The sequence below is a fragment of the Theobroma cacao genome, chromosome 3 (assembly GCF_000208745.1).
Source record: "Theobroma cacao cultivar B97-61/B2 chromosome 3, Criollo_cocoa_genome_V2, whole genome shotgun sequence".
Taxonomy (NCBI): domain Eukaryota; kingdom Viridiplantae; phylum Streptophyta; class Magnoliopsida; order Malvales; family Malvaceae; genus Theobroma; species Theobroma cacao.
The window spans coordinates 494,059-520,748 of record NC_030852.1 but is presented as its reverse complement, the minus strand read 5'-3'; the positions used below and the strand labels follow the sequence as shown (position 1 = coordinate 520,748).

At 34.0% G+C, this 26,690-nt stretch overlaps 3 protein-coding genes across 6 annotated transcripts; 2 read left to right on the top strand and 1 right to left on the bottom strand.

The window, feature by feature from the left end:
• On the top strand, window positions 7,375-10,028 carry LOC18603873 (spermidine synthase 1). The gene is made up of 9 exons (XM_018118367.1): window positions 7,375-7,662; window positions 8,131-8,207; window positions 8,356-8,478; window positions 8,560-8,664; window positions 8,797-8,869; window positions 8,998-9,069; window positions 9,175-9,373; window positions 9,484-9,610; window positions 9,742-10,028. Exons 1-9 carry the CDS (start codon window positions 7,443-7,445, stop codon window positions 9,802-9,804), a joined length of 1,059 nt encoding a protein of 352 aa, XP_017973856.1. The 5' UTR covers window positions 7,375-7,442; the 3' UTR covers window positions 9,805-10,028.
• Window positions 11,042-14,360, bottom strand: LOC18603872. Of its 2 annotated transcripts, XM_018118369.1 has the most exons (5): window positions 14,241-14,360; window positions 13,229-13,331; window positions 12,781-12,861; window positions 11,523-11,662; window positions 11,042-11,422 (listed from the first exon to the last, which is right to left on the bottom strand). In XM_018118369.1, exons 1-5 carry the CDS (start codon window positions 14,330-14,332, stop codon window positions 11,173-11,175), a joined length of 666 nt encoding a protein of 221 aa, XP_017973858.1. In that variant the 5' UTR covers window positions 14,333-14,360; the 3' UTR covers window positions 11,042-11,172. The 2 variants fall into 2 exon arrangements, with proteins under 2 accessions (XP_017973858.1, XP_007036169.2); XM_007036107.2 differs by lacking the exon at window positions 13,229-13,331 and having other exon boundaries at window positions 13,672-14,354.
• Window positions 19,207-26,561, top strand: LOC18603871 (probable alpha,alpha-trehalose-phosphate synthase [UDP-forming] 9). Of its 3 annotated transcripts, none has more exons than XM_018118193.1 (6): window positions 19,207-19,563; window positions 19,800-19,871; window positions 21,148-21,268; window positions 22,897-25,008; window positions 25,278-25,551; window positions 25,650-26,561. In XM_018118193.1, the coding sequence occupies exons 4-6, from the start codon at window positions 23,018-23,020 to the stop codon at window positions 25,971-25,973; spliced, it is 2,589 nt and encodes an 862-aa protein (XP_017973682.1). In that variant the 5' UTR covers window positions 19,207-19,563; window positions 19,800-19,871; window positions 21,148-21,268; window positions 22,897-23,017; the 3' UTR covers window positions 25,974-26,561. The 3 variants fall into 3 exon arrangements, with proteins under 3 accessions (XP_017973682.1, XP_017973680.1, XP_017973681.1); XM_018118191.1 differs by having other exon boundaries at window positions 21,017-21,268; XM_018118192.1 differs by lacking the exon at window positions 21,148-21,268.

The following is a 26,690-nucleotide window of genomic DNA, read 5'->3' as shown; positions in this document are numbered from 1 at the left end:
ACCACAAATAAGTATAAATCTCTCTAATAACAACAGATTTCTGTGAAAAAAAAAGAGACTTATCCCACGTTGAAAGAATACCTCCTTGATCTGCCATCAAAAGGGATAAAAACCCAATCCAAATTGTCGTTCTGCCATAACCTCCAAATAAATCTGTTCGTAATTCCCGCAAGTTTGGTTTCTTGGATCAAAAGCATGTCCACTCTATTAGACAGTATGGCTTTGTGAACCAGGCTGATTTTCAGGGGACTACCAAGGCCACGTACATTCCAAGATAAGTTACGCATAATTCCAAAAGTCGAAAAATCAGTTGAAAGCCACCAGGTGAGTCAGAAATTCATATTAGTTTCTTATCCAAAAAAAAAAAAAGTTTATGTTTAGTAACTTTAATAATGCTGCAACATATTTTTTTTGCAACAAAAATACAACCAACAATTGCTGCAAACATTTCTGTAACACAGCACCTTGCAGCATTCCATTAAAAATTTTGATATTAAATGTCAAAGTTCTTGTGATGTGAAGAGATGTATTGACAATTGATGATACTGAATAATGTTAGTGGTAAATTATTAAAATTGATAGATATATTAATATAAAAAAGTATATTAATTAAAGATATGACGGTTCTATAGTATATCTTGAACATATCTATATTAATTTATTTTTATATTTAAGAGGACGTTTCAACAATTAGAATTTAAAATTTCATTTTAGAGCTTTCAAGTACAAGTAATAAGATTTGTAAGATACGAATTATAAGAATATGCCTGAGAATAGATAATTAACCTAACTCCACAAATTTTTTATGGTACGAATTGGAGGTACACATGAAAAAGAAAGATGCATAACTGAAGTAGCTCATTAACCTAGGTCCTCTAACTTTTTGTGGTAGGAATTGGAGGTACACATGGCAAAGAAAGATGCATAACCGAAGTAGCTAATTAACCTAGCTCCACAAATTTTTTGTGGTACGACTTGGAAGCACACATGACAAAGAAAGATGCCTCAGCTCTCATCATAAAATTTGTAGCCTGATTTGCACATGTGAATATCGCTTTCCATTGAACTGCCATTGCACAAACACCAAAGCTTATCTAGCTAACCTAGCATCCAGCAGTAACTCAGACATGCATGTTCGTCCGAATTGTTTTATGGCTCGCGGATTTGCCTTGGTCTTTCTGGTGCATCCAGCTAAGCTCCCTCGCTATTAGAATCTAAAGCCATTGGCTCAGAAATTCTATTTGGAAATGCTTTGAGTCCAGAGAGAACTGTAAGATTGATAACCGAAGAAGATCTTATTATGTTTATATTGTTGAAATATTCTTAATTTAACAGACGTAAGTTTTTTTTTATCATCATCATAATTCATGCTTATTAGTAAATTGTTTAATTAACATGTTATGATTGAGCTCAAAGGCTTAATTAAGCATTAATATCATATCCTGTTGGTGCTAATACCGATTTTTACAAACTCATCCGTTATATCATTAACGTTTAGAAAAATATGTTGGATTTGTAATTTTTTCAATTGAGATTTTAAATTTTCAATATGTAAAATATAATATTTTCAATCTTCATGGAGTGTTACAAGGCTTTAAAACCCAAAATGAACATGAAAATTAAACCAATGGAAACATGAGTTGTATGGATCGACTTTGATATCTAATAAGTAGAGTGGTAAAATTTTAACTATATAGTACCAATGCTATGCCACCTATAATTATATTCTTCAGATAGAAAGAGCCAGAGCTGTCTGTCCCATTATAGAGATAATAAAGCAATTTTTAAAGTTACCTGCAAGTCAGTGGGACAGCATTGAACACAAATTGATATACCAGCTGACCAAAAGTAGGCTAGAACAAAATATTCAGACCCACCCAAAAATAACCTGGCAAGTTGCAAATTACCAGCCAGTCAAGCTCAAGCAGGATCACCTTGCATTTTCAGCTCGTGCCAGAAAAAAAAAAAAAAAAAAAGTCCTGGAGCATATGGAGATGGTCAGCCTATTTAATGCCCTCATGCGAGAGCTGGTATTGCAACGGTGTATTGAGCTGAAAGTTCTCTCACATTTGCAAAATTAAGAGTTCATAATTAGTATGGAAGGATTCAATGTTGGAACAGATAATGGCTTCGGGTTGGCTGAGGAATCCACCAATTCACACATGAAGGAACCGGCAGCTGATGGCTTTGTGCGTGAACATGAGACTATGCAGTCCTCAGCAGCCGCTGCTGATCTCGAGATGCACTATGAAATAATTCCTGGTTCATCTGGTCAAGTACCTGGATGGCATGCTAATGTTCTCCGAGAATGGCCAGGTATACTTGCATACATTACATATTTCTCCAAGGGAAATTCAATCAATGGCTACTTTTTAGTGTTTCAACTATTCAGCACGTGAGGTTTACATGTAGAAATATTAAAGGAGAAATATATTTATCATCATACTACACTGTTAAATCTTGTAAATACTTGTATTTTAACAAAATAAAATCTCCAATGGTTGTAATGAAATTTTTTAATATTATAGAATTTTCAGTCTTAATGTGTCTCATTTGTCTCATCTTTTGACATAATTATAGTAATTATGCAGATTATAAACTAAATCATTGTGATTTTTTATGAAAGAGACAATGTTTCAAAAAATTAAAAAAAAAAAGATGTTAACATGGATCCAGCTTTTATAAGTAGAATGCATCGTTGTTGTCCTAGATATATGATGTGACTTTGATTTTGGAGATTGAGTAACTTATTTATCATGAATTTTTTGTATAAAATAAAGAGTGAACATTGACATCTTGATCCTGTGGGATTCAGTGGCTTCTTTGATTAAAATTTAGTTTTATTTTTTTGTTGCGTTATATTTTTTAATTTCTGAATTATTTTTATACTTAAGTTTGAGGTTGAATTCAATCACAAAATTCCCCACAAGAAAACAAAGCCATAACCATTTTTGTACCTACGTTCGTTTTTTCATATAAGCATTGGAGTCCTTTTTTTGATTTGAAACCTCATCCAAAAGCTTGTATCTTCTTACCTTGTTCCTAAACACATGCCTCGTAACGAGCCACTGTTTCATATCTGTTCTGACTTCGTTCTCCTAAGCTTTTCTTCTAAACAGGCATTTGTTATGAACCTTTTCCTTGTCGTCGTAGGCGATTTCTCTGGTGACTTTGTTTTCTTAATGGGGTTCTTGATGAGTTGTAGCTTTAAATTGTTTCTTTGGTTGCCTTTCAAGCCAGCTAGTCCTTGATTATGATGGTTAGACCTTAACCTTTTACTTTATAAGGGTCAATTTTTCAATCGGTATCGGGGGAAGGATTCCCCACCGACGGCCGAACCAATCAACCGTCCAAACCACCGCCATCAACCAACACCTCAATCAGAGTCGATTGACGGAATTGTTTTTTACTGAAACCGTTGAAAACCATCGATTGGATGGTTTCAACCGCCTACCCTATATGGGATGTTGATAGTATTCAATGCATATTAAGTTTAACAATGACATTACATATAATATATTATATTTGTATCATCCCCTATTCTCAACCATTACACCTTTTTCTTACTTCAAAGATCAAAACTAGGATTAATTTTGGCAAATGTCTAAATAAAAAAGGAAAATATTACATATTTTGGAGAACTAGCCTAAACTAGAAACAAAATTATAAATTTTGTGAATCAAGACACGACGCATAATTAAAATTTATTATGAAAACACGTATGAATTCATTATTATAAATATTCGTATAATAATTTTTAAATATTTATCTCAAAATCCTATCACGTCTCGTCGGTGGGATATTATGTAACATTAAATTGCTTTTGGTCCTCCCAATTTGAACTCAAATCCAAACCATAAATTTTATATGCCTCGACAGGAATCCACAGAAGATCTAAATTGGTTGGAAAAAAATAGTTGCATGGACATAAATACATGTGGGCTTTTAAGTTCAGATTTCTTAAGTGCATTGCATGGTGAATGTTGATCTCTGTATCAATATCTATTTATTTTGAATTTTGATTTGCTAATTTTTAACGTATCAAAAATTAGTTTTCCGTTGATTCAATTTTTATATCGCATGCGATAGATTAATAAGATTTTAAATTTAATAAAAAATAAATTTACGATAACGTAATTATAGAAGTTGAAATTTTTTTCAGTATATTAAACTTTATTTATTGTCAAACTCTCTCTCTTAACATGATATTAGAAACGAAAATTTTTAACATTTAAATCTTGAAAATCTAAAAAAAAAAAAAAAAAACCTTTTGCGTTACTTGTTATTATTGTCTCTGTCAATCGTCTTGCTTAATTTCACCATGAAATATTCAATCAAAACAACTTGAATTTCTTTTTGGAAAAATAGGAAAAATATTATCAATTCAATAATTTCGTTTCACCTGATCTGATAATAATTCAATGTATTGATTCGGCCGTAATATTTCATTTATAAATTAACTGATTTAGATAAATCTCAGCTTTGATAAGCATCGAGTAAGATAAATATAATGGGAAAATAGTTATGATATTTTTCTTCAAATAGGGAACATGGAATTCTTCTGATTGCAGAAAAGACTGAGGTGCCTCCATTATGGGAGTTGAATATGGTCGGGTACCTTTCCTTTTTTCGAAAAGCAGGTCGGGTACCTTTCTACAGGGACAAAACGTGATAAAATTTTTGGGCAATATAACCTCGCTTTCCTGTCTGTTAGGACAAGACACTTCATTTCATCGTTACATTAGAAAAAGTGGGCGTGGGTAATTTGATTCTCTCCAAATACGTGAGAATTTTCTTTTAAAAATAATTTAATATATTAGTTCATATGTTAGTTTAAGTCTCTTACTTAATTGTAATAGACTTTTCATAGCACATAAATTTAGTCAGAATAAAGACACGTGAGATTATAAGTGGACACAATTTTTATTATGAATAATACTCTTTTAATTCCAAACAACTTCTCTTTTTATTATCATAGGGATTAAATCGATACGTTCTTTCACTTTATTTTAAATAGTTTTAAGTTTGAATTTTATCGAAGATTTTTTGTTGACTGTTAATCTCAAATATATAATATTTATATAGTATGATATAATTTTGATTTTAAAAATTGAGTAACTTATTTATCATGAATTTTTTGTATAAAATAAAGGGTGAGCATTGATATCTTCCTTCATCAATCTTCTTTTAGGCAAAAAAAAAAATTTTAAATTATGTTTAGCAACAATTTTTTTAAAAAAAATTTTGATATTAAATGTCAAATTTTTTGTAATTGTGAAGAGATGTATAGAAGATAAATGATACTGAAATATGGTCATAAAATTAATAATTTTTTTGTCAATCGAGAAGATGTGAATTTTATTAATAAACTATGTGAACTAGTGAGGAATCAACAATAAATTGATTCAAAAAAGAGTAGAGATGCACGGGTATCATATGTCTATTTAAAAAGTATAGATTCAAATCCCTATCTCTCGTAAAAACAAAAAAGAGTAAAGATGCTCAAATGACATAAACATCAGCACAAGAACATAGTAGCTACAAAAAACATGACTACAAAGTGGTAGAACAACTTAGAGAAAAACCACACCAGCAAAATAACAAAACATGCATCAAAGATGCTGGCAATACACTAACAATCACCAAGATGTTGACAATAATATCCACATACAATGGCAGAGCTATTAATTGAGAAAACATAAGTAACAAATGATGAGAAGATAGTCGCAGCAAAACAGCCAAAACGCCAAGCTGAGACTTGAAGACAAACCAGAACTGCCAACCATTTATTGGGTTGCGGAGACAGCACGCAAAAAAATATACAACAGGAGCTGCCAACAGGGCGTCAGAATCAGCAGGGCCAAAAACAAATAAGGCAGGAGAAGGAGCCCCATAGAAAACATATTGAGGAAATGCGATCAAAGATAGAGGTTACTAATGTTAATAACGTCAGCAGTATATTATTAAAATTGATAGATATATTGATATAAAAATGTATATTAAATTAAGATACGACAGAGTTATTGTTTATTTTCAACATATATTGTATATTAATCTATTTTTATATTTAAAAGGATGTTTCAATGATTAGAATTTAAAATTTTATTTTATAGCTTTCAAGATATAGTAATAAGATTAGTAAGATGTGATTTTTATAGGTCAAAATCTTTATATATTTATATTACATTTAAATATTTAACTCATTGATTAGTACATGTTTTTCCTATCTAGAGATGAGAGTTTGAATCTCCTTCTCCCAATTAAAAAAAAAACTTTATATATTTATAATATAGAGGTATAATCGAATTAGCAAATTAAACTAACTCCACAAATATTTTATGGTACGAAATTGGAGGTACACGTGACAAAGAAAGGTGACTCTCAACGTATATTTTGTAGCATGATTTGCACATGTGAGTATCACTTTCCATAAGCTGCCATTGCACGAACACCAAAGCCTATCTAGCTAAAGCTATTGGCTGATAAATTCTATTTGCAATTAATGCTTCTGAATCAAAATCGACATTTAACTTAAAATCAATCGGTGACGATAAGTGAAGAGAATTTTATTATATTTATAATTTAACAGGTGAGATTATTTCTATCACCATTTCGATAAAGTGAACCTTGAAAAGTTAATTAACTTTGCGCTTTGTTCCCTTGCAATGCATGCTTGTTAGTGATTTGTTTGATTAACACAATATGATTTATGGTCTAGCTTCAGTCCCTTAAGTGATCTTCAAAGATTCTCATCCCTGGCCAACTGATGGCCAATCTTACATCCCATCCTTAATTTCTGCAACCAGGGATCCCCCAGGCCCCGATCGCCTGTTAGCTGTTTTAACTAGTAATTGAAATTGAATATCCTATTGTAGAATTTTCTGTCACAATATAGGTTATTTAATTGAAAAAAAAAAAAGACAGAAATATTGAATATACTGAATATTGGGTTGTTAGTTTTTGACCTGTTTTAACTAAAAATAAATGTAAAATATGAATTTTTTTTTTCAAAAAATGTGTTGGATTTGTAACCTTTCTAGCTGAGATTTTAAGTTTACAATATGTAAAATATTATTTTTCAATCTTCTGGAAATGTTTTATAGGATTTGAGCAGGAGTGGTATAGATTCACTTTGATTTTGGTATGTAATAAGTAGAGTGGTAAAAATTTTAACTGCATAGTACCAGCTGACCAGAAGCAGCTAGCTAGGCTAGAAGAAAATATTCAGACCCACCCAAAAATAACCCGGCAGGTTGCAAATTACCAGCCAGGCAAGGTCAAGCAGGACCAACTTGCATTTTCAGCTCGTGCCAGAAAAAAAAGTCCTGGAGCACATGGAGATGGTCGGCCTTTTTAATGCCCTCATGCGAGAGCTGGTATTGCATTTGCACACTGAGCTGTAACATCTCTGACATTTGCAAAATTAAGAGTTCATAAATAGTATGGAAGGATTGAATGTTGGAACAGATAATGGCTTCGGGTTGGCTGAGGAATCCACCAATTCACACGAGAAGGAACTGGCAGCAGATGGCTTTGCGAGTGAACATGAGACTATCCAGTCCTCAGCAGCCGCTGATGATCTCGAGATGCACTATGAAATAATCCCTGGTGCATCTGGTCAACTACCTGGATGGTATGCTAATGTTCTCCGAGAATGGCCAGGTATACTTACACACATTGCATATTTCTCCAAGGGGAATTTAAATGGCAATGGCTAAATTTTGGCATTTCAAGTATTCAGCAAATGAGGTTTACACGTTGAAAAATCAAAAGAGAAATATATTTATTATCATACTACACTGCTAGAATCTTGTAAATACTTGTATTTTAACAAAATAAAATCTCCAATGATTATAATGAAATTTTGGAATATCATAAAATTCTTAATGATTTAAGAAAGAATCAAAAAATAATATCATATTATATCGTAATCTAATAAAATTATACATCGATTTAGTTTCTAGTACATAAAATTATTTTAATTAAGTCAACATCAATTCAGCTTTATTATAAGTAAAATGTTAGTTTTCCTGGATATATGAGGTGACTTGGTTGATAGACTACTGACTGGTAAATGTAGGCTGAGATTTAGTGGCTAATGACTCAACAAGTTCTGTAAATTATTTGCAGGGGAGGCAAAACTCTACAAAATAGAAAAGACCTTGTTTCATGGAAAGTCAGAATACCAGGAACTTTTTGTATTTCAGGTACATAATATTCAGCCATGAAAGCACTGGGAAAGAGACCAAAAGAAAAGTTTCCAAAAATAAACAAACCAGAGATTATACCATGTCGTGGCTATTTTTAACAAATTAAGGTGTTCTTTTTAACTTTTGTTTTGGTATATATATATAGTCGTCAAACCATGGCAAGATTGCCATCCTCGATGGATCTCTTCAGCTCACCGAGCGGGATGAATTTGCTTACCAGGAAATGCTAACTCACCTTCCTCTTTGCTCGATTCCGAATCCCAACAAGGTTTTCTGACAAATGATCTTCTTGTTTTCCGTTTTGGTGAATTCTGTACCCTGTGAAACTTCAGTTTCCTTCCTCTTTCAGGTTCTGGTAATCGGAGGAGGAGACGGTGGTATTCTACGAGAACTATCCCGTCATCCTACTGTGGAGCAGATTGATATTTGCGAACTTGACGCAATGGTTATTGAGGTGAGTAAAATCAAAGTTCGTCTTACTAGTTTTGCAGTCTCCAAAGCCATTTTGAACACTTTTTAGGTATCAAATCAGATAGACCTTCAATTATATGATTTATGGTTTTGTAAAATTCCTCAACTGTTTCAGGTTTACAAGAAATTCTTTCCCGGTGTAGCAGTTGGATACGAGGATCCCAGGGTGAATGTGCATATAGGCAATGGTATGCAACTTGGCTGTTTTGTATAGCTTGCCAAAATGAAAAACAATTTGGAAAAGTTGTCTGGTTTTCCAGCTTCTTGGACAGTGCTTTTCTTGTTCCCTTACTTGTTCCAAACAAAAACCGTGCAGGTGTTGAATTCATCAAGTCTATTCCTCCAGGCACATATGATGCCATTATTTTGGATGCATTCCAGGAGATGGGTACCTCTCTTTTTCTCATCTGGTTTAAACTGCTAAAAATTGCTGTTTATATTCAAAACACTGCTTCCCATGTTCTCAAGCTATGCATTCCTGGTTATCATATAGGGCCTATTGCAGTTGAACTTGGGGATAAACGCTTCCTGGGATCAGTGGCAACGGCTCTTCGCCCTGGCGGAGTCATGTCATGCCCAGCAGAAGGTCCATGGCAGAAAGATTTCAACCTTGCACATACAGTGGCAAATTGTCGCAAAGTTTTCAAAGGATCTGTTAATTATGCTTGGACAGCAATTCCCGCATATCCCAGGCATGAACTTTGTTTGCAAACGCAACAGTTCTAAAATTGGTCCTTAGCAAAAGTTTTATTTGATAAGGACTATACGAATTACGCATTCACTTGTCAATTTTCATTTTCAGTGGGGCAATCGGATTCATGCTTTGCTCCACTGAGGGGCCAGCAGTAGACTTCAAACACCCAATCAATCCTTTAAATCCAGAATATCTTGGTGTAGCAGAAGGACCACCAAAGTTTTACAACTCTGAGGTAAGTCCTTTTAACCCCCTCTATTCTTCAGTTCTCCATCTTTCATATTTTTTTTCTGTTTTTTTTTTTTTTTTTTGAATGCGTTTACTTTCTATATTTCTTTTCTCTTTATTTTGGTTTCAATAATGCAGATTCATGCTGCAGCATTCTGTCTCCCATCTTTCACCATTAAGATGATTGGTTCAAAAATCTGATCAGCTGCTTATGGCTATGGAATTAAGAAGAACTAAATTTGACCATTTGTCATTTCCAGTTTCATTTCAATAATTGAATATCTCATGCACCCGAGTTAAACTTTGAACTGAGCCCTTTCAAGTTCTGAAATGGATTCAAATTGGTGCATAATTGTTCAATTGTTCATGAATCTTAAAGCTCCATTCTGGTTTCTTTCCCATGGCAATTACTTCATGGTTTGTCACGAAATTGTTCCCAGATAAATCACATCAAAATTAACATGTGAAACTTGAAATTACTGGTTTAATAATCTGATAATACTGGACTAGGAAAAGGAAATCCTCTCCTCGTCTCCTTTTACACTTAAACCAATTTTTGACAAGAAGTTGCCATAGTGGTATTCCAATCTGACAGTTTATCTAGTGAGATCCAATCCCAACATAATTGTCATAAACATGGTTATGGTTGATGAGCTGAGACATAGAACTGGAAGTACCTAATAATAGTGTATGGCATTTACAAAAACAGAGATTATGTTTTAGGAATCTGCACTGTTTCAGATGGCCTGCTTCAGTTGGCTCACCACTGCTGGTCCATACCTCCATAGAGTCTGAGTGAAGCACCAGGGAGAATAAATTAAAAGCATAGAGGGGGGCAAAACACAAAAATTTTGGGGTTATGGGCTGTGATGGGCACAAGAGGTCTGTAAAAACTGAAACATACAATACCAATTAGATGGGAACCACCCCCAGAAGGGCAAGTTAAGGTAAATAATGATCGTTTAGTCTCAGCTCCTACTGGGAGCATTATTGATGACAGTAGAGGAACATGGATTGAAGCTTATCCTTGCAATCAGGGCTCTACATCATCTGTGGGAGTACTAATGGGATGGCAGAGACGGATTAATCCGTGCCAAAGACCATGCATTTCCACAAATACTTATAGAACTTTGATTCTGAATTTGTTCATTTGATAAAATCCAATTTGTGATTTCTCATCATCATAACACCATAACCAATTGCAGGTTCTTGATGCAACAACTCCATACAAGTATCGTTAGATGTATCTACAGGCCCAACAATTTGCATGCGCTAGCAAGAGAAAATGCCAAATGAGGAAATCATACCAGCAGACTCCATTTCTTTTCATCTTAAAATTGCTAAATATCTTCCATGAACATACCAGTATCATTAGAATTTTCCTCATGCAAAGTATTTGTTACAATAACTCGTATATGTCAAAGCAAATATGGGATCAGAATAACAAAAATTATGGCTCTGTATCAGATTTCTATAAAGACTATGTACATTATTGTCCGCATAAAACATTTCCATCTTACTGGAAAACAAACAAAAATATAAACGATCACCTCTCTTTTGATAATACAATTAAAGTGGGAGCTGCTCTGTATGAATATCCTCAGAGTCCATGGACAATATACACAGACAGTGAGGAAGAAAAAAGTAGGTAGCCAAAAAAACAAGGACTCCAAGATCAGCTTCTTCACCAACTGCTGGCCGACGAGGATTGACCCAGTATACTTGGCTTGCACACCACAAGCAGTAGAGGCTTGCGATGATCAAAATGAGTTTCATTGACTGATATGATTGTTTTCTGGTAGACTTTGTCAACCTTGTTCTGCAATCGGGATAGCAGTACAATAGCAGTTTATCAAGGATCTCACTCAAAACTGAAATAATATGATCAAACAAACATATAAAATTTGAGAAATAAGAACCTGTTGATGTAAATGAAGCCACCAATTAAGCAAGTGCATAACAATCCAACTACAATGACAGCATCTGGGTTGACAGGTGCACGGTTTATCCACCAACCAGTGCTTAATATCCAAGTATACATGGATGAGTGCCCATTTTCCTGTATATTTATATTTGCATAAGGTCTATAAACTTAAAGCAAAAGAAATGATGAAGAGAACATAAAAGACATATCATTCTGTTAGGATTTTCAAGCAGAAGTGTATTCAACATTGAGATCAACCTATCTATGATATAGGTCCAACAGCAAATGCTAGAATACAGAGAAGTTGCACTAATTCATCTCAAAGAAGCCAACTGGAAAACAAATGAAAGCACACTCAGGATAGCATCAGTTGCTATGTAAATGATCTAGTAAAGCAATCATATCTAACTATTTCAAGGTGGAACAACCATTAATAAGCAATGAACAAGCAATTATCTTCTTAACGAAATCTAAACCAATTATGCTTGCTCTTTGTACAAGTGTTTACGCACTGCCAACCCATTGATCCATCTTAGCACCCGGTCCTCTAATGTGCCCTACCAGGACAACAGTTACACCATCTTCTCCAATGAGCCACTAAATCAGAATTATGATGTCAACGTAGCAAATATGCCTGATAAGTTCATCATGGCTCTCCTAAAGAGAAACAGAATTCTTCATCCTTAAGTAATTCTTTGCACCATCTAAAGTATTAATAGTGACCATGTTCATATATTTATATACTACGGTTTTCAAAATTTTAACTTTCCAGAAACCTATAATAAATGTATAGATCTCTGTTCTTTCCAAATCTTAATATGAGAATGGAAAGGATGATTAGATCCATGTGTCCAGCATAATATATAAGCAATAAAGATTTCCAATCTCATTTCCTTCTCACTTTGTCTTAACAATTACCTACCACATAGCGTTCAAGTCATAAGCCCACAGCAATGATAGCTAGCCCTCTTAAAATAGTAATTTCTGCAATTCCATTCCTCAATAATAAAATCATTAGCCTTCTACCCCTGATAAAATAATCATTAACCTCGAATCTTTTGTTTCAGTTTTATCATTCTTGAAGCTTAGCAGATAACTTCGTCAAACATCAATTTCCTCAGTATTAGCAATCTATTTTGCAACAATTTCTGGCATAATTTTGCATTATCACCCTTACATGCCAATTACACATAGAATAAATAAATCTAATAAACTTAGCCACATCACATGAAAATAAAATCTCTAAATTTTACCTCAAATAAGTGGTCAAGGAAAAAGTGTGATAAAGAACCGGCTGATATCAGCAGTAAGCATTGCCTCCTTGAAAGAGGCACCTGCAAGAAAAATCAACAGATAACAAGACTTAGCAATGGAAGTTATTCAGTGAAACTGAATCAAATGGCATTGGCCAAGTAACTTTTTCTTAAACATCAGCAGTCGGCTGATTTATGTTGAGCACCATTGTCATCAATCGAACTAACAGCATTGGCCAATCACAATTGTTACAGAATTGTGCCATATGAAACTAACTCAACAATTCACCAATAATTAGACTTCAATTGGCTTTAAACTGTATGAATACAATACATACTAAAGGAATGGAAAAATGTCCAGCTAATAGCTAATTTGAGGAGGAAAGTGACCATATATATTTTTGTTTTTCTATTTTCAGAAGCATAAACAACAATATCAAAACTTAACTATTTGGGTTATGGTCTGATGGTTTAAACAGGATTTTGCTTCAAAGTCTGAGGTTTTTGCTCCTTTTTTTCTATCTTGATGCAATTTAGACAGGAATTCCACTCTGAGTGCAAAAAGTTAGAGCAGTCAGCAAAAGATGATAAACGATGGTAAGATGCTGTGTGGAAAACCCTAATTAAACTTGAGCAGGAAAGGAAAAAAAAATTCTCTAGAAAAGCTCAAATCAGCTCAATTAGGCCGAAAGCAAGAATATACTCCAAATTCAATGAACAAGAACATAAAACCAACTGAATTATCCTGCTCAACTGATTGGCTATCTACTGTAAAAGAAATGAATAAGATCAATTATCAAAAACCCAGATTGAATAAACGATTTTCCAATTTCCTACCATAGACAACACCAAATATAGAAACTTTCTCAACTTTCAAGTAACTGAACTCACCCCAGAAACAGAATCAAGAACACTTCTTTTCACCAAAATACTTGATACCCAAGAGTAGAAAACGCACAAAGGCAACCCCAGAATCAGCACATAATAAAAAGGATGATGAATTGCGTCAGCTAAAGAAGAGACAAAGGAAGATCCAGCAAAGAGAGTGGAGCTTAGCCACTCTGAGAAGGAGCCTATGTCAGGGCCAAAGAAGGCGTTGAGAGTGTAGGTAAGGGTGTGGTGAGGGGTAAAACGCCCCTTGGTGAGGTGGGTGAGAGCTAGGCCCGAGCTCATTGCATACATGAGGTGCGGACCTGGCCCTGGCATTTTGATTTTTTTTTTTTTTTTTTTGGGTGGCGGTTGCCGGGAGCTGCGCTGCTCTGGCTGGAATGTGTTCGTCTTTTTTACTCTTGGGAAGTGTGAGAAAGGTTAGTTCCTGGTTAGTTTAATGGTACGTTGGGATTTTGACTTTCGACCATGCGATTATTGTAGATAAAGTATTCCTATTAGTAAAATTAAAGTAAACAAAATGCAACAAGAAGCTGACAAGAAATTAGAATAATGGAAATGGAATCTTCCACCTGAACCAGTTTGTTAGAAACAACAAGATCAAGATTGAATTCTTCAAGATATTGATGAAAGAAAACGAGGTTGAACATTTGAGGATGCACATATCATCACTTCAATCCCAAAACATACAATCAACAGTTGACAAAATCAATGCAAATCAAGACCTTGGGGGGTTGATATAAATACAAATATTCTCAAGGATTTTCTTGATATTCTTAACCTGTCATCCATCAGAAGTGGTCTTTCTTTTTTTTCCATGCATTGGTCTTATCTTAATGCTATTTCAAGTTATCTTTTCGTTAGCTTAGAGACTTTGATTGATCATGGATGGTGAGGAAAGTTTCATTCCTGGGGACATAAGGTATAATTTATGAGTTAAGATTACTGTTTTTAGAAATAATTAAGGATTAGACCAAAGCTTAACACTCATAAAGTTTGGATTCTAAGTTAGAGTTCTTCACCATGGGAGATCATCCAATAGGATATGATATCCTTTGACGTAAAAGCAATGTATGCAAAATCTAACAATGACGGTCTCTCGAGTCCATGTTCCTATCCATTAACACTTTCTTGAAAAGCAAAGCTAGTAGGTTATCATTCTTTTAAGAAGTCGCAAAATTTAATGCTTGAATCCCTTTCTTTCTCTTTAAACTTCATCACCAAAAGTGCCGTAAGAAAAGCTTCTTGCTTTGTTGTTCTACACCAGCCATTCAAGATAGTTTCACGATGTGGAGGAAGGGGAACACATGACTCTAACACCATTTTATTCAACTATGTACTTGACTAGTTAATGTGGCCCTATAACATAATTTAAACCTAAAATCACATATCATTTATTGTTGGTTGTTCGTCGTTGGTCATCATTTGATATCGATCTCGGTTAATACCCAAATAATCAATAATTCTGGATTTGATTTATTACGTGCATTGATTAATTTGATATTAAAATTTAAAATTTATTGGATTTAAAATAAAATTTTAAAATTTCCATCTAAATATAATAAAAGACTAAAGAGTTAATTAGTAAAGAAGTAGAGTACAGATTTCATTCTTCCTGTTCTTCCACATAAACAGATTATTAGGAACCCAAATTTATATTATCAAAAGCTAGCATTTAAAATTAAACCCAATAAAATAAAAATAAAAACAAAAATTTTTAAAAACATAGTACAAAAAGGATAAGAGCTGAACATTCCACACTGCATTAACACATAAGGGGGACCCACGTAGCTTACCTTTTCTCTTTCAACGGATAAGGACCGGAGCGGGAGCTCCTTTGCAAACCAATTACGACACCCAGCCGTGAAACACGGCCACCGGATAATGCGGGTCCCATCCCCAATTTTACTTGCAAAGAAATCTTCTTTTGTTTCTTTTAGACTTTCCTTTTTTTTTTGGTATGTAATTGAATTTCAATATTTTTCAAATATTATTTATTACTGACAAAGGCCCTTTTGTTTTCCCAATCATACGTGTTGATTTCGTGTAAAGTGGGTGATGAAAGCAGGCCTTGTCGTTTTTATGGGGTTGTGCGTCATGCTTCACTCATGGAATAAATCTTTAATCCTTTTTTTTTGTGGGTTAGAATGTTGTCTTCCTTTTTCCCATCCATTTGCTTTCTTTCTTTCTTTCTTCTTTCCCTCCATGTCTACATAATAACATTCTCTCCATTCAAAATTTTTAGACCCATTTTTCCTTTCATTCTTCTTAATTCAATGCCCATGGGAGAAAGTCTATAATTACAATATTTGATATTATTTCATATATTTAAATAAATTAAGGTATCATATAAATAAATTCAGGTAAAATAGGATTGTATGTAAACATAAATTTTAAAAGAAATATATAGACCTTTTTAAATTTTAATTTATTAATTTTTAAAATAAACAATGAAATCTAAAATATAAATGTTGTTAATAAAAAATATGAAAAGATTAAAATATTTTTTTTCTCTAACAATGTGATTAAATCGATCGACCACCTCATTGTAAGTGCTCAGCAGCACCGATCAAGTGTGACCTAGGACAAGGAAGCACCTTTGGGAGCATTGATATGATGCTCTCTTCCCTTGGCTTGAATTTTTTTTTGAAAAAAACATATCATTTATATAATAATAATTTTTAAAATTAATAAAAAATAAAATTATTTTTTAATATTATTATATCATCAAATTAATAAAAATATTAATGATTAGATATATATGTCAAACAAAAGATATTTTTTTAAAATGAAATATCTATTTTAAAAATTAATAAATTCGTATAGAATTTTAATGAAGACTTAAAAGAACTTAAATATTTTACCTTAGAATTTTGATAGAGTTATATTAAGTTTGAGATATTCAATAGTTTTAAGAAGCAACCAAAAAAGACGAAAGGAGGGTGATGATGTGGACTGACAAAAAGGCCGAAAAGATGGGCCCCATGAGTTAGGCAGGCGTTTTAAGATAAAATAGAAATAGATTTTTTTTTATTAAAAAATAAAAATGTGAAAAGGAAGGGGAGGGGGTCCGTACGAGATTTGGGGTAGAGGGGAAACGCGATTAGATTTATATGAGGAAAATGGAAAGAGTTGGGTGGGGACTGCATTTAAAGATCCTTGTCCCCCTACATTTAATCCGCGTTGGACTCCGTAACCGCAGGACGGACCTCCTTTCACTTCTAAATTACATTTCTGCCATTCTTTTGTTTTTTTTGAAAGAGTTTGTTCCGTTCTTATAAAATAGAACACGACATCAGTATTTTTTACAATACCTGCTACAAGAACATAGTAAGCATATTCTTCCATCATTCAGTTAATAAATTGAAATGTCTAATTTATTTATATAATTATTAATATCGTACTTAAATACACATATGATTATAATAAGACAGCACAAATTTTCAAATCTAACAAATCAACTAAGCAATAATGTACTTTTTTTTCCCAACTTGGTATTGTTTTGAAAATATAATATGAGAGAGTAATATTAAATATTGATAGGAAGGGTAAGATGGTAAAAGAAACAGAGGGAAAGGTCAGTAAACGCGGATGGTTATCTTATCAAAAACAAAAAAAAAAAGAAGAAAATCCAAGTTTTGCGATGGATGCCAGTGTTTTGCCAGAGAGGCAGTGGCGTGGTCGAGCAGCCGCGTGCCCTGTCGGCTCCTTCCTTTGCCTTGTTCCATTTTTTTCATTTCCTTCGCCAGCTGGTTATTCATTCCACATTCACAGCTCATCCTCCTTCCTGATTTGTACGGTTCAAACATCTCTGCATTCAAATCCCATTATTCACATCATCAAGTGCAAGTTAACCTAATTCGAGCCAATTCAATTATTATGGATGGTATCGAGACAGATCATCGATAAAATCTGAATTCAAAATTATTTACATTAAGATGACCAATTTTAACATTTAAATTAAAATATTATCGATTTCGCTTTCATAATTTATATTACAATCGTAAATTACTTAAAAATGATTGATTTTATTTGATAAAAAAAACAATGTTTTTCTTACATTAGAAACTTTATAAAAAATGGAAATGGAGGATAAGCATCAAAAGATATGACTATGAACATGAATAATAATAAGTTTAACACCATTTGTATTAAGATAAGATTAGGCAAATTGTGGGTTTGTGAGCTTGAGAGAAAAATTTAAACAAGTTGGGAGTTGGTACAAAAAACTACAAAACGTGTTGATTGAGCACCCTTTATTTAATCCTTTCACTAAATTTATGTATTTATATAGAATAGTTTTAGGAAATCTTTAACCGAGTACGCATGGATTAGGGATAATCACGAGAGACAAAGTTAATTACTTTATTGTATAATAGTTGGTTTTTAAAATATTCAATTTTAGGATGTCTATGTGGGACAAGTCTATGTTTATCCTCAAGTATTAATTTATTTATTTTTTAAAAAAGAAATAGGAATGGTCAATTACTTAATTTTTTATATTAGCATACCGGTACACAAAAAATGATTTCTTTATACAATGAGGAAATTTGGTGTAGAGAAAAGAACATAATTCAAGGATAATGTTATTTATTGGGACAATGAGAGCTCCTTTTGGTGCCCACAAATTTAGGTCTTAGCTAACCATAAATATCCATTCTAAAGATTGGGAATTAGGGATTTAATAAAAATATTTCTAGATAAAGATTGTGGTAAAGTACCCATTCCACCCTTCATTGCCTTTGCTTGTACTTTCTTTTTCTTTTAATTAATATACTATTTTTTATTCAAGAAAAAGAATTCAAATTTAATTTTTTAAATTTGAAGATATATATATATATATATATATATATATATTGTCGTTAAATGAAATATTTATATACGAATCGGTTTAATTTTTGTTGAAAAATAGTCTAATACATGCACTAATCTTAAAACGAGGTTAAATGTTTAGATTCGTATTGTCATTTGTTTTAAATGGAATCATATTTTGCATTTGCCAATTTAGAATTTTGAATATAGTTATTTTGGTAACAATGGTTTGATTATATTAATTATGATTTTGGATAATATCCAAAATGTTCGAGTTCATTCAAAATTTTTAAAATCTAAATTCGGATTTGGATAAAACGATAATTTTTAATTATAGTTTTTTTAATTTAAAAAGGGAGTTTTCTATTCATTTTTTTGTTTAAGATGTTTCAAAATGAATTTTTTTTCCGTTTTTAAACACTAAATATATTTAATTTTTTATATTATGAATTTATTTTGCATAATTTTTTAATATTAAAAAGTATGGAACATTTTTATTAAAATATAACAACAAAGAAAAACTTTATTAAAAAAAACAAAGCAAAACCCAAGAAATACAATTGGAAATTATTTTCTTTTAAGCAAAAAAAAAAAGGAAAAAAACGCAGAAAAACCAGATAAGAGGAAAATGGCAGCAAAGCAATAAGGTTTGACGAGAAAGGGCATTTGAAGGAAGACAAAACCCTTCTCTTCAGGACTATAACGTAAGACCAAACCAGACTTGTGTAATCTAACTGTACATACTTTGGGGTGGCCTCATGTCTCTCTCTATATCAAAATCTTGTTTCTTTTTTGACTTTTATATTCTAAGTTTTAATCTTTTTGCTGCTTCCTTTGTTGAATGAACCAACACCAAATACCAAACCAAACGGAACCTTAAAATAAATTTTTTCAATCCTTTTTCCTTGTTTTCTTGGGGTTTTAGTCGGTTTCGAACCCTTCAAAACTCTTTCACAAATCTCACCAGTTTTGAACCTAACGCACCATTTTTCTTTCCAGGTTTCTCTCTTTCTTTATCTCATAACTCCAACTGCTTCTTCCTACATTCTTTTCCTTTCATGTTTTATCAGCTTTTTTTCTCATGTAAGTTTTTTCTTTATCCACATTTCGTTTTCCAGCTTCCCTTCTGTGTTGAAGGGTTCTTTTCTTTTTCAATGCTTTCATGTAGGTTTGGTTGCTTGGGAAGCTTTAAGGGAAGCAATGGGAAAATGGGGTTGCTAGATTTTTAGTTTTCTTGGGCTTTTTCAGCAACCATGTTTTGGTTTTTTTATTTCCCTTCTTTTTTCCTGATAAAAAAAAAATGATCATCTTTCTTGCAGGGAATTCGCTCTATAGTGTCATTGAAGAGTTGGATAAAAGCACTGTTGCTCAAGCTGGATCATTCTGTAAAGGTAACATTTTGGATCACTCTGTTTCTGTGGCCTTTCTCTTTTTCTACAGACATATGTATTTGAATATAATATGTGTTTTTTTTTATATCTGTATTTACATCTGCATGTATAAACATTACATTGGAATTTTGAGATCTAGAGGCTTAGGAATGAATTTTGAGCTTTCCTGTGTATTTGACTGTCTTTTTGTTTTTAATTTTTCTGGAGGCGTTATCTGTACTGTTGGACATGTTTTCAAATAATTGTTCAGGGAGCTTAGCTGGATGTTAGCCAATTTTCACTAGTTTTGTTTGTTCTTGTTTTGGACTCTTTTTAAAGTTGTTATTATCTATAGAATTAATTCAAGTTACTTATAAACAATTCCATGGCTATTATCTTCTGTTCTTAAGTTAATGAAACAGTTGAGAAGGCATAAAAGAAATCCTTATTGGAAATTCTTTCAGTCTTGTTAATTTATAGTCATATTTTACCCCATTTGGGACAAATCAATAAACAAAAGTTTAGCATGGAGTGATACATAATGTAAACTGAGAATTGTTTTTATTGCAGTTAATTTATTGAGAAATAAGGTTAGAATGATACATAGTACTCCTGGAGAATTTTAGAAAATGAAATACAAATCTAAAAGTAAAATGCTGAGGAGAATAATGTTGCTGCTATCTTTTCTTGTCTCTTGATTTTCAAGTTAGCATGCCGGTAATTATTAAAGATAAGGTGACCCCATGAATAGTCATATGCCCTGATTTTCCACTGTCATTGGCCCTTTTGATTTGTAGATTAAGGATTTTGGTAATTATTGAAGATAAGGTGAGCCCTTTGAATTTAGTATTGCCTGTTGTTTTTTTTTTTGTCGCATAATTTAAACTTCTTCCTTTGTCTATAATCAGTTGACAGGTAAGCTGATGAAACAATGAGTTAATGCTTGCCGAAAATATGGCACTGCCGTGAAAATTGTATTAGAAGGAAAATATTTTCTGTTTTCTTTCATCTTTCATTTTTCATTTTTTTGGTTTTATTTGAAAAGGTTTCAGTTTCATTATAGAGGATATCATTAATACAGATAAGGATGAAGTAAATAATATGGTAAATTTTAGCAAATCTAATTTATTTATTGTATATTCTTCCTGTCCGTACTCGGAAAACAGATAAGTGACTTAATAATCCTGCTGGAACAAACAAGTTAAACAGACGTGTTTCTAGTGCTTTACTGGAAGGAAATTAATTCGATTCCCTTATGGGTTAAAGGAATATTCGTTTCATTAAATTGCCTGCGTAGGGTTTACCTGGACAATTAATTTGAAGAAATCAAGTAGAATGCAATTGGCATATAAAAAGGCTATGAAGGCTAACATCAAAGGGGCAGATTTTGTTGAGAGATCCTCGGATAACAGCATTAGGTATGCCGATGTTTTTAAAAATGTGCGTTTCCCTCTTATATTTGATCTTTTCCATGTATGTTTATATTTTTCATTATAATTTTCCTTTCTTTTTCTTCTCTTGCTAGTAGATCATATTATGAGCACATGGTTTTTCTTCTTAGATGAAGTTGGACGTTCCATGTTATCGGTCCAACATAAATTTTGATGTCAAAATTGGAACTTATGGCCCAACATTTGAAGGGTCTTTCCATTCTGTTTGAGTGATGGTTAGCCATCTGATATTTTGATATCACTTCATAGTATTTGGCTGTGGTTAGTTTGTTTATTCAATAGGGTGTAAACCACTGTTTTCTCAGCACCTTTTATATTGCTTCACTTTCATTACCATTAAAAAATGCATATCCTGATTATTTGGTGGAACAACGGTGTGATTTCATTTGGATGACTTCAATCTGTTTGCATTTTATTCTCTGATTACTCATTTTTTCTTGAACATACTCTTTCTCCCTTTGGCAGCAGTTTGACATATGCACAATGTGTTCCTTTGATGATTATGTTTTACCAGAATTTTGATCTTTGCATTTAACATGAAATTATAGAGATAATGTCCAGTTTTCAGGGCCTGCCGAAAAACTGCTTGTTACATATATATTTTGAGATAAAAGAATGAATTTGATCTTTATAATTCACTTGCAATTAGAGATAATGCTATGGTTTCTGAATACGGACAGATAAAAATTGAAGGATATAGAATTGGTTAAAAACCTTCACGGTTTTTTTGTTTGAAGTGTTGCCCATTTGTTGAGAATCTATGGTCTTTCTCTTTTGTTTTGCCTTTCCTCTCACCTTGTTTGGGCTTCGGTCCTCTTCCTACCTACTGCAGTTAGGCATGTACTGCTCTGGTCACATAAGTTTGTGTTTGGTTCTTGCCATAGCTCCTTCCAAAAATTATGTTGATTCTAGGGATCCTGCAGTTGTAGTACTTTGATGCACGCCAGTATTTTAGACTAGTCTGTAGTCCTACCCATTGAGGCTGGCGGGTCAAGGATCAACCACCCAAACCCACCCCCCCCCCCCCCCTCCTTTTTTTAATTCCTTGTTGGTTTTTCCATTTTCTTTTTACCCTCTGATTGTTTGCATTGTTGTTCAATTTGTTTATGAAAATTTTATCGGGTGGGTCAAAATGGACCATGCCTGGGTTTAGATAAGGGGTCATCTGTCCCAGAGGCTCTACTGGTTCCGGTCCCACCAGTTGAACTGGCCAGTCTTGCTTTCAAAACACTTACATGTTCTGCTTCTGCTCAGTTGCCTTGTGGGGATGTGCAACAGCAAGAACCACATAAGTTTATCATACACAATGAAATGTATATAGCATTTGCTAATCTTATATTTTAACAAACTATTTTTATTGATTTTGGCTAAAACATGATGGAGTGTGAAATGCTTGATAAGTCTTGGAAATATATTTTTTTAACCACACTATCCTGCAGACTAAGATTTGAATGACTAGCTGCAACACAAATTTGGAACATTTCTGATTATTGACGGCATCTTTGATATTTTATGGACTTACTTATTTCCATATTTCAAAGGCTTTCCCTATCTTGGACAAAGTGATTAGAGTCTTCCTTTCCACTTTCTTACAGGTATTTGGTTCCCTATAACTCAACGTCCTTGTCAAAATCTGTTCAGTCAGAAGTGTGTTAGTCCAGCATCTGTCGTATTGTGTTCTTGTCATAAACAGCGAGAGATAAGATTGTTCAGGGAATGATGGTTTCAAGATCCTGTATAAGTTTGTTGGACTTGGCATCTGGGGACATATTTAATCTCCCTCAAACTCCTAGAAAAATTCAGCGGGTTATGACAGTTCCTGGAATTATTTCTAAGGTAGATGGTAACAGAAGCAATGATGGAGATTTTGATGCTCTCTCCTCTGATGGCTGTGAAAAGAAAATTATTGTGGCAAATTTTCTTCCTATACATGCTCAAAAAGATTTGAAATCTGGTCGATGGTCCTTCAGTTTTGATGAGGATTCTCTTCTGTTACAAATGAAGGATGGCTTTTCATCTGATACTGATGTTGTTTACGTGGGGTCCTTGAAGGTTGATGTAGATTCAAGTGAACAAGATGAAATTTCTCGAAGACTGTTAGAGGAATTTAATTGTGTGCCCACATTTCTTCCTCCTGAACTTCAAAAAAAGTTCTACCATGGGTTTTGTAAGCAATATTTATGGCCGCTTTTTCATTACATGCTACCCATGTGCCCAGACTACTGCATTCGCTTTGACCGATTGCTTTGGCAAGCTTATGTTTCTGCTAACAAGATATTTGCAGATAAGGTCATGGAGGTCATAAATCCTGAAGATGATTTTGTATGGGTTCATGACTATCACCTTATGATCCTTCCAACATTTTTGAGAAAGCGTTTCTATCGAGTTAAGCTTGGCTTTTTCCTTCACAGCCCATTCCCTTCATCAGAAATATACCGGACTCTGCCAGTCAGGGATGAAATTTTGAAAGCACTGCTTAACGCAGACTTGATTGGTTTTCATACATTTGACTATGCTCGCCACTTTCTTTCATGCTGCAGCAGAATGCTTGGCCTTGACTATGAATCCAAGAGAGGACACATTGGACTTGATTATTTTGGTCGCACAGTCTACATCAAAATTTTGCCTGTCGGGATTCATATGGGCCGACTCCAATCTGCACTAAACCACCCATCTTCTTCTACTAAGGTCAAAGAAATTGTTGAGCAGTTCAAGGGGAAAAAGCTTATTGTTGGTGTTGATGACATGGACATATTTAAAGGCATTAGTCTAAAAGTATTAGCTATGGAACAGCTTTTACAGCAGCATCGAGAGTTGCGAGGCAAAATAGTTCTGGTTCAAATTGTAAATCCTGCAAGAAGCACTGGGAAAGATGTTCAGGAAGCAAAAAGGGAAACATACGAGACTACTAAAAGGATAAATGATAATTTTGGTTTTCCAGGATATGAACCAGTGGTCCTGATTGACCGTCGTGTCCCTTTCTATGAGAAGACAGCGTATTATGCTTTGGCAGAATGTTGCATTGTAAATGCAGTGAGGGATGGGATGAACCTAGTCCCATACAAGTACATTGTCTGTAGGCAGGGGACTTCCAAAATGGACGAAGCTTTGGAGATTGCCTCTGAATCACCTCGTATGAGTATGCTTGTTGTCTCAGAGTTTATAGGTTGTTCACCATCCCTAAGTGGGGCAATCAGGGTTAATCCTTGGGACATTGATGCTGTAGCTGATGCATTAAACATGGCCATCAGAATGCCTGATGTGGAGAAGCAATTGCGGCATGAGAAGCACTATCGTTATGTTAGTTCTCATGACGTGGCTTATTGGGCCCGGAGTTTTATGCAAGATTTGGAGAGGGCATGCAAAGAGCATTACAGCAAACGTTGCTGGGGCATTGGTTTTGGACTGAGTTTCAGGATTTTGTCTCTTTCTCCAAGTTTTAGAAAGCTTTCCATTGACCATATTGTCTCTGCTTATAAAAGGACATGCAGAAGAGCAATATTTTTGGATTATGATGGGACAGTGGTGCCCCATGCTTCAATTATTAAAAGCCCGAGTCCTGAAGTAATCTCAGTCTTGAACAATCTATGCAGTGACCCCAAGAACACTGTCTTTATAGTCAGTGGTAGGGGGCAAAACTCCCTGAGTGACTGGTTTGCTCAATGTGAGAATCTAGGCATAGCAGCTGAGCATGGATACTTCATAAGGTAAATCTCAGTTATACAGTTTTTGAAATCTAGCTTCAGCACTGTTGGCTCTGTTGCGAAGTGGGCATTGCCTACTTGAGAAGGATGGGCATTATTTTTCAATGATCCTTTTATTTTCTTTATATATACAGAGTTAAAGTAAAGCTCTATAAAAGTGACAGTGTTTCCTCTATGAAAGATACTGTTGTATGAATACGGTGCAACTCCTTGCATTAGGTCCTTATAGTGCAGGTTTACCTTTTCTTAATATTTTTTTTCCTTCCTTGTAGGTGGAGTAGGATGTCCGATTGGGAAACCATTCCAATTGCTGCAGATTTTGATTGGAAAAGAATTGCTGAACCAGTGATGAAATTATATACGGAGGCAACTGATGGCTCCTATATAGAGCCCAAGAAGAGTGCCTTAGTATGGCACCATCAAGATGCTGACCCTGATTTTGGATCTTGTCAAGCGAAGGAACTGTTAGATCACCTAGAAAATGTCCTTGCCAATGAACCTGTTGTTGTGAAGAGGGGCCAGCAAATTGTAGAAGTGAAGCCTCAGGTATAAATGCTTTTTGAGTCCTTTTTATTCATGCTAACAGTCTTTTGTGCCTGTACCTTATTTTCCAACAGCCTAACATGGGCAATTTGATGTGCCAGGGAGTTACCAAAGGCTTTGTTGCAGAGAAAATTCTTTCCACAATGATAGGTAATGGGAAGCTACCAGATTTTGTGATGTGCATTGGTGATGATAGATCTGATGAAGACATGTTTGAAAGCATATCAAATACGGCTTACAGATCATCTCTCCCTGTTCCTCCTGAAATTTTTGCTTGTACTGTTGGTCAAAAACCAAGCAAAGCTAGGTATTATTTGGACGATACTGTTGAGGTACTAACATTACTTCAAGGCTTGGCTGCTTCTTCAAGCTCAAAGTCAAGGAGCAACATAGAAACTCAAGTTTCTTTCGAAAGTTCTGTTTGAAACTTGAAGTTTGTTTCTTATGCATTGAATTAGACTGGGAGGCAGATTTGCATGGAATTGACTTGGTGTCGGTTAAGATGGTTGAACTTTCTTTTGCTATGACTTGGATGGATTCACTTAAAGTCCGTAGTTGGTATAAGATTTATTCAATGGTGGCTTACGGCCTGACAGCTTTATTTACAGAAATGGAAACACAGATGCTAGTGATCATGGTGAACTTGTTGGTGGCTTTGGAGATAAACAATCACTGGACTTTTACTCTCTCTAGATATTTTGATAGGTGGCTGCTGGTTGGTGTAAGTATTTTCGGATGCAGAGCGGATACTTCTCGAAGTTAGATGTTATCATAGATAGTCTCACTGACATGAAGGACATCATTTGAATTGTGTACAAATACAGGTTTTAGTCAATACATGAAATGCATTCTGAATTCTGATATCGAAATATAGTGGATTGGTCCATTCTGTAATTGCGGTTTCTCCCTCTTTTACAATGTGAAACATGTTCTTAGCGAAGTTGGGAGAGATCATGTACATAGTACTTGCAAATTGGCAGATCATTTTGAGCACACGCTCCATGTTCCATAAATATTTCACTATTCCACCTGCATTGTAGTGTCTGACTGTAACTGTGAGTGGAAGAGATACCTGAGAGTGCCCCATTCCATGGTTCAAACATAACATTTTCTCGAAGGTGGCAATTATTTAGGGCGGATAA

Coding starts and splice junctions, on each gene's coding strand:
- LOC18603871 (XM_018118192.1), top strand. CDS start 23,018: ATGATGGTTTCAAGATCCTGTATAAGTTTGTTGGACTTGGCATCTGGG. Junction 25,009..25,277: donor GAGCATGGATACTTCATAAG/GTAAATCTCAGT, acceptor CCTTCCTTGTAG/GTGGAGTAGGATGTCCGATT. Junction 25,552..25,649: donor TTGTAGAAGTGAAGCCTCAG/GTATAAATGCTT, acceptor TTGATGTGCCAG/GGAGTTACCAAAGGCTTTGT.
- LOC18603872 (XM_007036107.2), bottom strand. CDS start 13,986: ATGCCAGGGCCAGGTCCGCACCTCATGTATGCAATGAGCTCGGGCCTA. Junction 11,663..12,780: donor TCCTTGACCACTTATTTGAG/GTAAAATTTAGA, acceptor ATAAATATACAG/GAAAATGGGCACTCATCCAT. Junction 11,423..11,522: donor GGCTTCATTTACATCAACAG/GTTCTTATTTCT, acceptor TCCCGATTGCAG/AACAAGGTTGACAAAGTCTA.
- LOC18603873 (XM_018118367.1), top strand. CDS start 7,443: ATGGAAGGATTGAATGTTGGAACAGATAATGGCTTCGGGTTGGCTGAG. Junction 8,479..8,559: donor CGATTCCGAATCCCAACAAG/GTTTTCTGACAA, acceptor TTCCTCTTTCAG/GTTCTGGTAATCGGAGGAGG. Junction 8,665..8,796: donor TTGACGCAATGGTTATTGAG/GTGAGTAAAATC, acceptor CAACTGTTTCAG/GTTTACAAGAAATTCTTTCC.